This window comes from Euleptes europaea, chromosome 6, assembly GCF_029931775.1.
Source record: "Euleptes europaea isolate rEulEur1 chromosome 6, rEulEur1.hap1, whole genome shotgun sequence".
In the NCBI taxonomy this organism is placed as follows: Eukaryota; Metazoa; Chordata; class Lepidosauria; order Squamata; family Sphaerodactylidae; genus Euleptes; species Euleptes europaea.
This window is the reverse complement of record NC_079317.1, coordinates 22,755,806-22,769,215: the sequence shown is the minus strand read 5'-3', so window position 1 is coordinate 22,769,215 and position 13,410 is coordinate 22,755,806. Positions and strand designations below refer to the sequence as shown.

At 46.1% G+C, this 13,410-nt stretch overlaps 1 protein-coding gene across 1 annotated transcript in view; it reads left to right on the top strand.

Moving 5' to 3' along the window:
• The first annotated feature begins 2,956 nt into the window (after positions 1-2,956).
• The window catches only part of C6H14orf132 (chromosome 6 C14orf132 homolog), a 41,629-nt gene continuing 31,175 nt past the window's right edge, over positions 2,957-13,410 (top strand). Inside the window, exon 1 of the mRNA XM_056852093.1 lies at positions 2,957-3,021. Coding sequence (XP_056708071.1) covers positions 2,995-3,021 — 27 coding nt within the window. The 5' untranslated portion in view covers positions 2,957-2,994. The remainder of the gene's footprint in view (positions 3,022-13,410) is intronic.

The window sequence follows — 13,410 nt, the reverse complement described above, 5'->3', positions numbered from 1 at the left end:
TGAACAGTGCACACGTATTTTAAATGGCCAGTTTTCTTCACTCATGTACATGGAAATGGTAATCAGAAAAGTGTTTGCCTCTACCCCATTCTGTGTTTATTGTGTGGAAACTTGAGCATTTAAATGTCCACATGCAAACACGCAATAACACCGTGTGGTGTAGTGGTTAAGAGCAGCAGACTCTAATCTGGCAAACTGGGTTTGATTCCCCACTCCTCCACATGAAGCCTGCTGGATGACCTTGGGCAAGTCACAGTTCTCTCAGAACTCTCTCAGCCCCACCTACCTCACAAGGTACCTGTTGTGGAGGGGGAAGGGAATGTGATTGTAAGCCACTTTGAGACTCCTTAAGGTATAGGAAAGCAGGGTATAAAACCGACTCTTCTTCTTAAAGGGAAAAAATTAAACGTGAAGTAGCTCTAACAGTGCAGCTTGTCTCTGTGCCCTGATGAATGTTTGCATTTCAAATGGCTCCTTTTCACCAAGCTTATGCCCTATGACTCTTCATTGTTTTTTACAGCTTAACTTGGAAATAAGGCACTGAGCAGGGTTAGGATTCAAGATAAAGTGTAAATGAGGCCAGATGTTTGCAGTGTGTTCAGAGGAGAGAGAGAGACAGAGAGAGCACTGCTGCATAAAAAGCATAATTGAAGTCCTTTTTGGTTGAGACCGAAATTTACATGAGGCCAAAATTTGATCGTAAATCAAACTTTGTGGTCATCAATCCATTCAGAAACCTATAGGCATGTCCTTTTGCTTACCAGCTGTGGGAGAAGGGCTGGACAGCATTTAAAGTGGCAAGTGCAACTGACCTAATATAAAGGAAGGAGAGGATCTGGAGGAGAGAGAAAAAAGGAATGCATATCTTCACCTAGTGCAGATTTTACATTTGTGTTAGGAACCAATTTAAAAGAAAGCTGATTTAAGCCCCATGTCTGAAAACGATCAGGCAATTGCAATGAGTGACCCTGATGCTGCCTTCTATTGAGCCACAGCATTGGTTTATCAAGGTCAGTCTTGTCTGTTGCTGTCCAGGGTCGCAGTCAAAGGTTTTTTCACATCGCCTGCTACCTGATCCATTTCACTGGCGATGCTGGGAACGGAACCTGGGACCTCCTGCATGCCAAGCAGGTGCTCCGTCAGTCAGTGCACCACGGCAGCAAGCAGAAACTTGAACGGCCTCAATTTGCACTAACTAGGAACATTGGCTTTCTGCTCTGATAAACGGCTTTAATAACTTTGCTACTGGACATGAAAGCTAGATGACGCTCGTAAAAAAAAAACTGCGTGAATCCCTAATTTTAAAAAAACATCGAGGGCCATTTATGCACGGGAGGTTTTTCCTTGGATTTGCCGCTGTCTCCATGCACATTTCCCCCATCCAAATTCTCAAAACTCTTCAGGAGGGCTTACTGTTGAGTGTTGAGAATGTGGATGGGGAAAACGTGCATCTAGAAGAGCGGCAAACCCAAGGCAAAAACCTCCCATGCATAAATGGCCAAGGCTTCTGTAGCGGTAAACAGGGGTTCGTGGGGGAAATAGAGACCCGAACCGTTATTTCAAGAAAACAGTTTATTCTGGCAGTTGCGACCCAGAGGCCCTAATGGGCAGAAATCTCTGAGTCCCGATTGTACTGAGGAAAGGGTATTTATCCAAATTCAAGTTATGACGGTACATCAACATTCTGTACATATCTGATTGTATTACAGACTGAAAGGCGACTCAGTACAGTTGCAGTTTCATCCAGTTTCTCCTATCATTGTTTATAGCTCACTCTGACACTCCATGGGGTGAAAACGCATGGTCTCTTTATCCTCCTTTAATCCCTGTTTCAGCCAGGACTCAGCCAGGACCGCACGCACGCATTTTGCCTAACGCGCGTTTGATCCTGGCTAAAACAGGGATTAAAGGAAGATAAAGCGACCGTGCGTTTTCGCCCCATGACTCTTAACCCACTTACTTAAAGCACACAGAGAGCAAGCCTGCATCAGTGGTTCCCAACCTTTTTTTGACCAGGGACCACTAGGACTTTTTTGTTCGGTGCAGGGACCCCAAGGCTCAAAATAAAAATGCCGAGAATTTGAAAATAAACTTTAATCATAACTGTTAGTTAAACATTAAGCTTAGAATAATATTTGAATATATATATATATATATATATATATATATATATATATATAATAGAGAACTTTTAATTGAAAATATTAATTTATTATGGGTTTATAACTTTGTTTTGCGGACCTTAATTTAGTTCTCGCGGACCCCTGGGGGTCCACGGACCCCTGGTTGGGCACCAGTAGGTAGACACCCCTTCCCCCAGCTTCCCTAGCAGTCTGGATGCCAATTATTACCGGGAGGTCTTTGGGGCCACTGTCACACTTCCTAAGCAGAAATCCGACAGGTGCTGCTTCCCCCCGCGCGGCGCGCCAGGGGAGCAGCACCACCTGTGGCCTGCCTGCCTGCCTGGGGAAGAAGCCGGGGAGGGGGGGGCCCTCCGAAGGGTGATTGGCTGCGAGGAGGGGGCACCGCCCGGCGCGCGGAGGGGTTTTTTGTCGCCGCGCGCCAGGCAGCAACCAGCGCGTCTCGCGGCGCGCCAGCCAGCCAGACAGCCCGCCCTCCCCTCTCTCTCTCTCTCTCTCTCTTCCCTCCCCCAGCAGCCCGACAGTGGGGCGGGGGAGACGGTGGGTGGGTGGTCCGGCGGACGTCCACGTGACGGCAGCGCAGCCTCTCGCCCTGACTGGCTGCGGACGGCGCGCGCCGGAGAGGGCGAGGGGGAGAGGGCGAGTGGGGGGCGGCCGCTTCCCCGCCTGGGCAGACGATGCTGCGAGGGGGCCGGGGCCGGGCCAGCCCACTGAGCTGGAACCGGTAACGCGCCCCAAGGCGCTGCTGGGGGAGACCCCCGCCCGGCCCCCGCGAGAGCCCTCCACGCCGGCGCGCAGCGGCAGCCTCGCCCCCAGCCTCTCCGCCAGCTCCAGCGGCAGCTCCAGCGCCACCATGGACCTCTCCTTCATGGCTGCCCAGGTAACGGCGAGGGGAGAGGGGCCGAGCCCCGCAAAGCCGCCCTCCCCCGCCCCTTGACCTCCGCCCGCGACCCCGGGCGGTGGGCGGGCGTCCGGCGTCCGTGCCCTCTTGCCCTTTGGTAGCCATTGTGTGGGGGGAGGGGTGGGGGGAGCGTGGATCCGGGGTGGGAAACGATGGCCGGAGGTAATGGGGGGGGGAGAGAAAAATGCAAGAACCCTCTTCTTTGCAAGAAGGGGCCGCCGTTGGTAAGGCGCGTGGAGCCCTTGATTTTGCAAGCGCGGTGCAAAACCTCTGAGGACCCGTGGTCAGCAAATAGGGATGTTTCAGGGTTGTGTGTGTGTGTGTGTGTGTGTGTGTGTGTGCAATTCCAACCTTCATATTCCACACACACACCCTAAAAAAAGACGTGCGTTATGTCTTGTCGCTTCATCTCCCGATTGAAGTTTTGCCTACTTGGAAGCCCTAGAAATGAAGAATGGCTTGAATATCCCGGATAGTCTGGAGGGGTACCCCTCCCTGTCTTGCCCCTGTTAAAACTGTCGAAATGCCCCCCGCTCCTGGAAATAGGTATCAACAGATCAGCGTGCAGGGTGTGCGACTGTCGGTCTTTGCAAACTTAGCTGTTTGAGCCATTTCTGTGGTTCTCCATCCGTTACTTGAAGGGGATGCAAGGCCGTTAATGACAGGACATTTTGGAGGACATCGATCCGTAGGGTCGCCATGAGTCAGGATCGAAACAACGCACACACGCGCTAGATGGAAGGTTAAACTTTACTGTGTGATAAAGGAAAGACAATCTGTTGATTCACTTCCAGTCTCTAGTTTGGCTGAAAACATAGACTGGGGGGGGGGGGGCCATGAGTGAAGTAAAAGGAACTAATGTGGTTTATATACTCTTAACTCTTTTCTTTGTATCTTTGGTGCATCCCACTGTGAAGAATTAGAGTATTCGCTTCGGAGAAATGAATGGGAACTACACAGATATCTTATTACACATTTCTCAATCATTTTAGTGGTGTTATCAAAGCTACCTTTGGGGGCAGAAGACCAGGGCCCCCAGGCCCAAGAGCTTAGCAGCTCCCCCCCCCCCAAAGCAGGCCATAGTTTTGTGTTTGATGTATAAATCGTCATCAGTATATTTAATTCTTAACATGGCCAAATCTGTGGATACTTAAAACTAGAGTTTGAAGCCATGAGCAGACAGGACAGATCTTTTTACAAACCTGAAAAGCACCCCGGGTATTCAGAAAAATCTGGAGAAAAACAACATTAGGGGTTAACTCCCTCCAAAATAATAGAAGCTGCACCTGTAGCTTTAAGAAACAAATGCTGTTGGTGGCTGTTGCTAGGCAATGACAGCAGTACTGACAGCCTTCAAGTCTTGGCTCCTGTCACTAAAAGGCAGGGGAAGAGGGCAGGGCCCTTTCCAGAGCTGTTTTGGCCTTTGTGGGAGGATTCATAAAGACCACCAGCCTGCTTGCTACCACACGGCTTGCATAACTCCCCCAGGCCTAGTTGCTTGCTACTGTTCAACAGCAGCCACCCTATGAAAGCCAGTGTTGTGTAATGGTTATAACTTCAGACTAGAACATGGAGATCCAGGTTCAAATTGCCACTCTGCCATGCAAATTTCCTGTGTGACCTTAGGCCAGTCACCTACTCTCAGTCTAATCTACCTCACAGGATCGTTGTGAGGATAAAATGGAGGAGAGAAGAATTATGTAAGCTGCTTTGGGTCTCCATTGTGGAGAAAAGCAGAGTATAAATGAAGTAAATAAATAATACATATAGCTGAAGATGGCGGGGGGGGGGATCAATGGTAGGCAGGGAAGGAGAGAAGGTACCAGGGAAAGGTAAGATATGAGGGGTTACCTGGAGGAGGAAAGGAGACAATAGTGTGGGGAAAGGGGATATAGGGGAAATGAGACCCCCCCCCTTGCAACTCCTTCTGGCTCGCCCACTTGCTACCATCTAAAGAGTGGAGCTTCATAAAGCCTAGTGTCTAAAATTACCTAACTGCACCACTGGTGGAACTTCAGCAGGATGTCTTCCGCACAGGGAAAGGATTTTGTGGTTTCTCTGTTGCTGGTGTGCCTGCAGATAAAGCAAGGGGATGATAGGGCTTCCACATGGCAGTTTTACCCCACAATTTTCCTGATCCAATATCCCAGTGCTGGGACCTGCTCCCCTGGCCAACAGGGCTTTTGCTGTTGTTGTTTTTTAAACAAACAAAAAACAACAGTAAAATATTGTTATATCAATATACCATTGTAACTATAGGTGTAGTGGGTTCTCTGAATTCCCAGCTTCCATTTTAAACAAAAGTAAGTCTCTAGCCCCTTGGATTGCAAAGATACACCCTTTTCCATATATCTTTGCAAGAGAAGAGGCTAGAGGTTTACTTATTTTTGCAATGAAAGAACCTGCTGCATCTATTGTTACAATGGTATATCAATATAACTGTGTTCTAGTACAGATTTTTTTTTAAGCCTCCCTTTTGGTGGGGGCAGGAAATGGCTGCTGCAGGGACAGGGTCAGGGGAAATGGCTGCCACATAGACAGGTTTTTCCATTCACACAGCAGCCCTCCTGGCTTTTCTGCTATCTTTCCCAAAACTTCAGAATCAAGCAGGTTTGAGAAAGATTGGAGAAAAGCTGGGGAAATCTCAGGAGGTGCCCAGATGTACCACGATGCTAGGGGAAGCAGGAAAAAACAAAGCTTCCCAAAAGCACTGAATTTGGGGCAGACGATCCGTGTAGAGGCCATCCAGGAGTGTTTTCTAGTAGATTGTGCTACCGGGTGGTGGTGGTGGGGGGGAGGCAAATGATAGTCCATAACTTAAACAAAAGTTTTTCTGGATAAATAAGCATCCGGTACGTGTTTTGAAAAGTTTGTCTTGAACCTAAATGCCACTGAAACTGGAAATCACACTAAATGGTATCATTTGTGCTCATAACTGGCAAGGTTTCTTTCCTTTAAAAAAAAGAAATGGCACAATAACAGCATTATGAAAAAAACCCGTATACTGTTGCCTGCTGGTAAGTATCTGTCAGGCTATTCTTCCTGCACAAAGCTTGGAGCTTATGTCAGGTGGTTCCACGATAAATTGAATTAGGTTACATTGTGAGGGGATGAAATGTTTCTTATTTTCTTGTGGTGATACTGTCTGTTAGGCATGCTAGGAAAAAAACTCACAAATGATATGTTTATGAAAATGATTTTAAAAAGTGATGACAATGACTATTCAGTTATACAGTCACGTTTTGTGTTGTGTATTGAATGCTTTGCTTTAACAATGAGAGCAGAAAGAACAAGATTGTTTTAACCAGATTATCAGCTCATAAGACTACCCTGTTCTATTTACATGTGCATGTTTTCAGTATTGCATTGTTTGCCCATTGCATGCCTAAATGGAGGACACTTTCCCTACTATCTGTTGTGTATGTTGGGTAGTTGCATTCATGATAGAATCAAGAAATAATGTGGAATGGAACTCTTATCCAGACCTACCTAAATATTACCTGATATACTAAAATCTTTTCAGTATGGTCTGATGCAATCAGAGTGGTCAGCTGCATACTGCAGCCCAAGCTCTGCTCATGACCTGAGTTCGATCCCGACGGAAGTCGGTTTCAGGTAGCCCGGTCAAGGTTGACTCAGCCTTCCATCCTTCTGAGGTCGGTAAAATGAGGACTCAGCTTGCTTGGGGTAAAGTGTAGATGACTGGGGAAGGCTAGACAAAGTCTGTCTAGTAAATATCGGGATGTGATGTCACCCCATGGGTCAGGAATGATCCGGTGCTTGCTCAGGGGACTACGTTTACCTTTTTAATAAAAACCAGAGATGGTTTCTTGCTGTAACAGTGCTGGCTGCAGTGTTAATGAAAATGTCCCCCCTCCCCGATACATTCATGATAAAATAATTCTTGTTCTTATTTTAAAGCTGGTGGGAGTGGCACAGTTTGGGTACGAGAATGGATTATCAAAGTAAAATGATGTTTCAGACTTAAGCAGAATGACACCCATTTAAGCCCTTTGATTTCAGACCTCTCTTCAGGATTGTATTGTGAAATACTAAAATATGGCTCCAATCTAAGCTCATTGATTGACCCATTGACTGGACTATGGGTGCACCAGGAGGTCACTAAGTTATTTGATGTTAGATGAGGGCTTTCAATTTATGCTGTTGCAGTGGACAGCCCTGTGGGATCTTGAATCGATGTAACTGAGACATTAATTCATAAACCTTTCTCAGAAACAGTCTTCTGCCTCCTTGAATTGCATTTGCAGAAATGTAATATCAATATTGGATTATGGTTACCATGAAGGCCCCCGGACAGAAGAAGAAGAAGAGTTGGTTTTTATATTCCGACTTTCTCTACCACTTAAGGAAGAATCAAACCAGCTTACAATCACTTTCCCTTCCCCTTCCCATAACACACAACCTGTGAGGTAGGCGGGGCTGAGAGAGCTGTAACTTGCCCAAGGTCACCCAGCTGGCTTGGTGTGTAAGAGTGGGGAAACAAATCCAGTTGACCAGATTAGCCTCCAAAGCTCATGTGGAGGAGTGGGGAATCAAACCCGGTTCTCTAGATCAGAGTCCACAGCTCCAAACCACTGCTCTTAACCACTACACCACACTGGCTCTCAAGGTTTAGGGTTAGCTTCCTTGAGCTCCCACTGCAATCCCCTCCTCAGTTTTCCCAGGAAATAATAATAAATTTTATTTGCAGCTGGTATGCCAGATAAAACAGGTAAAAGTTTTCCCAGGTATATATTTGTGCTCTGTTCTATCCTTCACAATGCAGCTTTCTCCCTCACATGCATGTGTGTTTGTGTGTGGGGGGATATCTGATGTTTCCACAGTGATGGCTTCCACTATTCATTTTGCATGGTGTGGTGGAGAGTTGGTCTTATCTAGATGTCAAGTGGAGACAAGACAGAGACAATTTGTTGCTTTCCAAGCTTTTAGAAAGAAATAATAAAATAGGCATAGGTTATGTGTTCCAAAGAAGGATATTTTTAATTTCCTGAATTTCCAAATCAGATGAAAAACGAGAGCAGAACATTCTGTTTTAAAAATAGCCCTTTATGTAGTGCACTAACTGGACTTTAACGGGCAGCATTATAAACATTGGGTGCTTCCAAGCACAGCAGCAACAACACGAGGAAGCTAAGTCTACCAATGCTAGCCATGAATCCACACTAATTCTGCAACATCTAGTCCCTATGCAGGAGAGACAGCTATGCTATTGAAACTTCACCCGGTCACCTTCTCTTAACTACAGAGCTTGTTGTAGCTGTTCAGGGGAGTCTTCACCTATTTCTTCATGAGGAGTAGGAGTAGGAGTTGGATTTTATATGCCGACTTTCTCTACCACTTAAGGGAGAACCAAACCAGCTTACGATCACCTTCCCTTCCCCTCCCCACAGAAGTTCTGTCACCGCCACTTCTGTTGGTGTTGCTATGCCAAGGAAGGGAAGATTTTCTTTTTGCGTTTATTCAGAGCAGAATATGTATGAGCAACTGCACTAGTATTAGACAAGGCAGAGTTAACATCTTAATTTTTTTGAAAAGGAAAAGACACTAATGGCATGGGCGGCAGGCAGATGTATCATTTAGTTATTACAGAGCCATAACTAGCTAAGTTTGTGCCCAAGGCAAGAATATAAAATAATGCCCCCTTTACTTTCATAGGAGTTATTTTGGTGAAAAGACAAATACATAAATAACAAGAGTAATAATAATACAATGTTTATTTTAGTCATGATATACTTTTTCTGCACCCCTCAGCTTTGCGCACCTGAGGCCTTTGTTAAAGCCCTGAGTTATTGTTGCATTTATATCCCAGATTTCTTCTGGGCAGCTCAAGGTAATGTCCTTGGAGTTCCCAGAAGATCTCCCTTCCAGATGCTGACCAGACTTGGAGCTGCTTAACTTTCCCTTGTTTCATCATGGGCTTTCTGACCATACCTGTGTCTAAGGGTCATTAGTGATTGGTTATAGAAGAATGGAGTGATCTTGAGTTGTCACAATCCACATTTCCATGCTGGGAGAGAATATACTGCCAGTGCCAGCTCAAACTTAAGAAACAGTGCTATAGTTGGAATGGAGCTCTAAAGAATGACTAAATCCCAGATATTGCTATTCTTAATTATTTTGTTGTATTAATTTTTCTGGATGAGCTACCTTGAACTGGTCTCTGGAGAGCTGTCATATAATAATAATTGTGTGTTGTCACAACCAACTCATGGTGACACCAGGACCAAGGCAAGAGATGAGCAGAGGTGGTTTGCCATTGCCTGCCTCTGCATAGCAACCCGTTTTCCTCGGTGGTCTCCCATCCAAGTACTAACTGTGGCTGACCCTGCTTCGTTTTCAAGCTCTGACTAGGTTGAACTATTCAGGCTGCTAGAGATGTACATTTTCAAAATATATAGGGAGAATTCCACTGGTCAGCAGGTGCGTCTGGTGTCAGCTGTTTGCCTTCTGGACTAGAATCAGTAGCAGTTGCCTGATGAATGACCAATAAATTATAAATAAGCCAAGGGGAAAATTCTAAGACAGAGTTGTCAAATATAAGTCCCGTGGGGAGAAAGGTAGTAAGCATACTGGTTGATAGGCAGGTAATCAGCAGTCAGGCAGACACAACCAAAACTGTTGTCCCGTCAAAGACCAAGCTTTTCTCTGAAAGCCTTGATTATCTTGTGTGACCAGGGGAAATTTGGTAGCTGCTTCATTGGGCAGAGTCACTGTGGTATGGGGAAAGATATCATAAACCAGGGAACCCTCTGACCTGCAGCTCCAGACAACAGTCCCCCTATGGGGGGGGAGCAGGGTGCATTTCCAAAGGCATCTTGTGGCACCGGGTGATCTTATTGACATCAAATTAGAAAAGAATTTAAAAGCAGAATGTGTGCACAACTGAAAAAAGGAAGTGGGAACACTTAATTGGATTTTGGTGTCTCAGACCAAGTGCTGTCTCTCACACACAGAATAATGCACTTTCAATCCACTTCCAATGCACTTTACAACTGGACTTCAGTGTGTGAAAGGGCAAAATCTATTTGCAAATGATTGCTAAAGAGGACTGAAGGTGTATTATTCAGTTTGTGAGACACAAGTTTTGATTTGAGGGAATACAGTGTTTTATGAGGTTTCCCCTGGGTGTGAAGATGAAAAACCCAGTCATTTCACAGTTATATTTGTGTGAAGAACGGAAACAGCTTTTTTAGAGCTTCCTTTTGTCCTCTTTGCACACGTAGGTGGATAGGGGGAAAGTTGTCTCTGACATTAGTAAACCTCACTGTCTCAGTATGGCTGTGCCAGGGAATGTATGCCATGTGTCGTCAGTGAATATGCTGAATCGAAGGTACTGGTATGAAGCTTTTGCAGTGCTCCCTTCTAGCCTGTTTGTAAGTGGAATGTGATAGCTTACCTCCTCTCAATGAGTGATCTGGAAGAGGGGAATGGGAAGATGGAATGAGCTCCTATTTCGAAACCTGAGCTTTTTTGGAGGAAGCTCCTCCACACCTCGAGAACTGCCTTTATATTTGTACCCCAGTGGTGGTGTTCTGGTGATCTTCTGACAGATGCCTCCTCACTGTGCATCTGTGACTAATGAGGATACGCAGTGAGATTCTTACAGTGCAATCCTAAACAGCATCCTAAACAGAGCCGTACCACTCTGGGTCTTCCACTGGATGTTGACTCGGTTGGACTGCAAGTGATAACAAAATGCTATGGATACTGATTTGTAGCACATGCTGAAGAGATATCAACCGTCTCTCTCTCTCTCACACACACACACACCGAGCAAGGAGAGATGAAATGGTAGCATGAGTTGGCGCTTTGAACTGTGGGTCTGAGAGTAGCATTGCCACCTACAAAGGGCATAGAGTGTGAGCAAGTGAGCATGTTGGGGGGAGCCAGGCTGAGATGGCCTCCTGAAGGAACCCCAGTGTAGGGGAAGTGGAATTACCAGGGTGCTGTTGGTGCTGTTGGTCTACGTGGCCAGAGACACAGGTGCCTTACATCATTCTTACATCATGTAAGGCATCGTCACAGGTGCCTTACATGATTCTATCACTCTGGGTGCATGGCTATTATATTAGGTGCTTTGGAACACAGGCAGGACAATGCTGCTGCAGTCGTCTTGTTTGTGGGCTTCCCAGAGGCACCTGGTTGGCCACTGTGTGAACAGACTGCCGGTCTTGATGGACCTTGGTCTGATCCAGCATGACCTTTCTTATGTTCTTATCATTTCTATCTTCTATGCAGTTTCCTGTTGTTTTAGGTATTTTTGTATTTTTTTAAAACCTATTGTTATTGGTGGTGGTTGAAAGTCCCATCAAGTTGCAGCCAACTTTATGGCGAATCCTCATGAAGTTTTCAAGGCAAGAGATGAACAAAGGTGGCTTGCCATTGCCTGCCTCTGGATAGCAACCTTGCTCTTCCTTGGTGGCCTCCCACCCAAGTACTAACCAGGGCCAACCCTGTTCAGCTTCTGAGATCTGATGAGATCAGGCCCACATGGGCCTTCCAGGTCAGGGTATTATTATTGTACCTGTTCAATGAATCTGTGCAAGTGCCAGTGAGGCTGAGTTCTGCCTCACTGTGGCGATGTGGGCAGCAGTCTGGAGGAAGAAAGCTGTGATACAGCACTCAAGGATGGATCCTCCATTATGTGTTTGCAAGTGTAACAGTGTAGTCCTAAACAGAGTTACTCCCTTTTAAGCCCACTGACTTCTGTAGACTTAGCAGAGTGTTAACAGTGTTTAGGACTGCATTGGCACCTTTCCAAGCTTAGTTAGTGCGTTGAGTGAGTATCCATGATAATTCACATTCCACTTAGCAATGTATTCTATTCTGGAACAAATCCAAGGAAATGAATTTTAAAAAAGCAAGACAGATCATAATATCCTGAGGGGTGGGGGAGAACACAGAAGAGCATAATTTAAAGATGCATGAATACCTGCTTACATGTGGCATATGAATGTCAGCTGCTCAAAGATTAAAAAACCACACAGCTGCTTTGACGCTCAGCAGTAAACATAAAAAAAAATAGCAAAGCTGGGTTTACTTATATGGGAAGAGATGGGTTGCATTTAGATCTCAAGAACAGTCCAAATTCCTCAGGCTCGTGTCCTCCCTTCATATCCCATACAGAGATTGCAGACTGGGGAGTCTTCAGTAAACTGCATTTTATTGGGCTGTCTGAATCAGGCTCACAAACCAGTATTTGAACCCTCAGTGTAATCTTGGTTTAGAGGAAGGGGAGTGGAGGGAACGGGAGCATGTGAGCCCAAGGCCTCATCAAAAGCAAATAAAGGTTTATTTGTGATGTCTTAATGCAGCCATTGCCTCCTCAAATATAACTCTTAACACAGTCACCATTGTAAAATAAGCTTTCCAGCTTTGCTTTCCTCCCCCACCCCCCTCTTTTTCTCTTGTTTCCATCAAATCCTGTTCCAAAGCTTGGGTGCCTTGGGGGAAAATGTGGGATGAAATTTTAATTAAAGTAAACTTAACGGAGACAATTTGGCAGTGGTGTTTTGCTTTTTCAGAATCTGTTAGAAGGCAATGCCTTATATGATGGAACAGCTCCACTGATCTGCAGGCTCTGTTTCTTTTTGCCCTCCTAGGAACTTTTCTCTCCCTCTTGGTTCACCCACTGCCCCCACCTGGCCTTTCTAGGAATTCCCCACCGGGAGGTCCAGGGCTCCCAGCTTCCCTTCCCTGCGTTGCCATTCTAAGGCCTTGCCTCATTGTGTCTCCAGCTATCCAGCCTCTAGTCACCATGGGGACAGCTTGTTGCACTTGTGCCCAACTGGGGGTGGGTAGCAACTATTCAGATTCGGGTATATTCAACCCAAAAACATTGGTATTCCTAATATTCCCAAATTCCAATACCAATATGGTATTCAGATTCAGGGTTTTTTTTTGGGGGGGGGGTCCGAATTTTTTCGGGTCCCATTATTCCGCATGGGGAAAATTTCTGGGGGGCTGGAGAGAAGTTGGCTTTGAAGGTACAGGCAACAAAATTACAGTGGAGCTGCTGGTACCTGTCCTTTAAATAGCCCCCAAATTTCAAGTAGATTGGGCCAAGGGGTCCAATTCTGTGGGCCCTAAACAGGGTGCCCTCAGCTGTCCTCCATTATTTCCTATGGAGTGGGGGAAGGGAATAAACCTCCAAGCTACTTCCAGGCCTGCAAACAGCATCACTGGTCAGACCATGCCTCCAGCGTGGTGTAGTGGTTAAGAGTGGTGGTTTGGAGCGGTGGACTTTAATCTGGAGAGCTGGGTTGGTTTCCCCACTCCTACACATGAAGGCAACTGGGTGACCTTGGGCTAGTCACACTCTCTCAGCCTCACCTACTCCACAGGGTG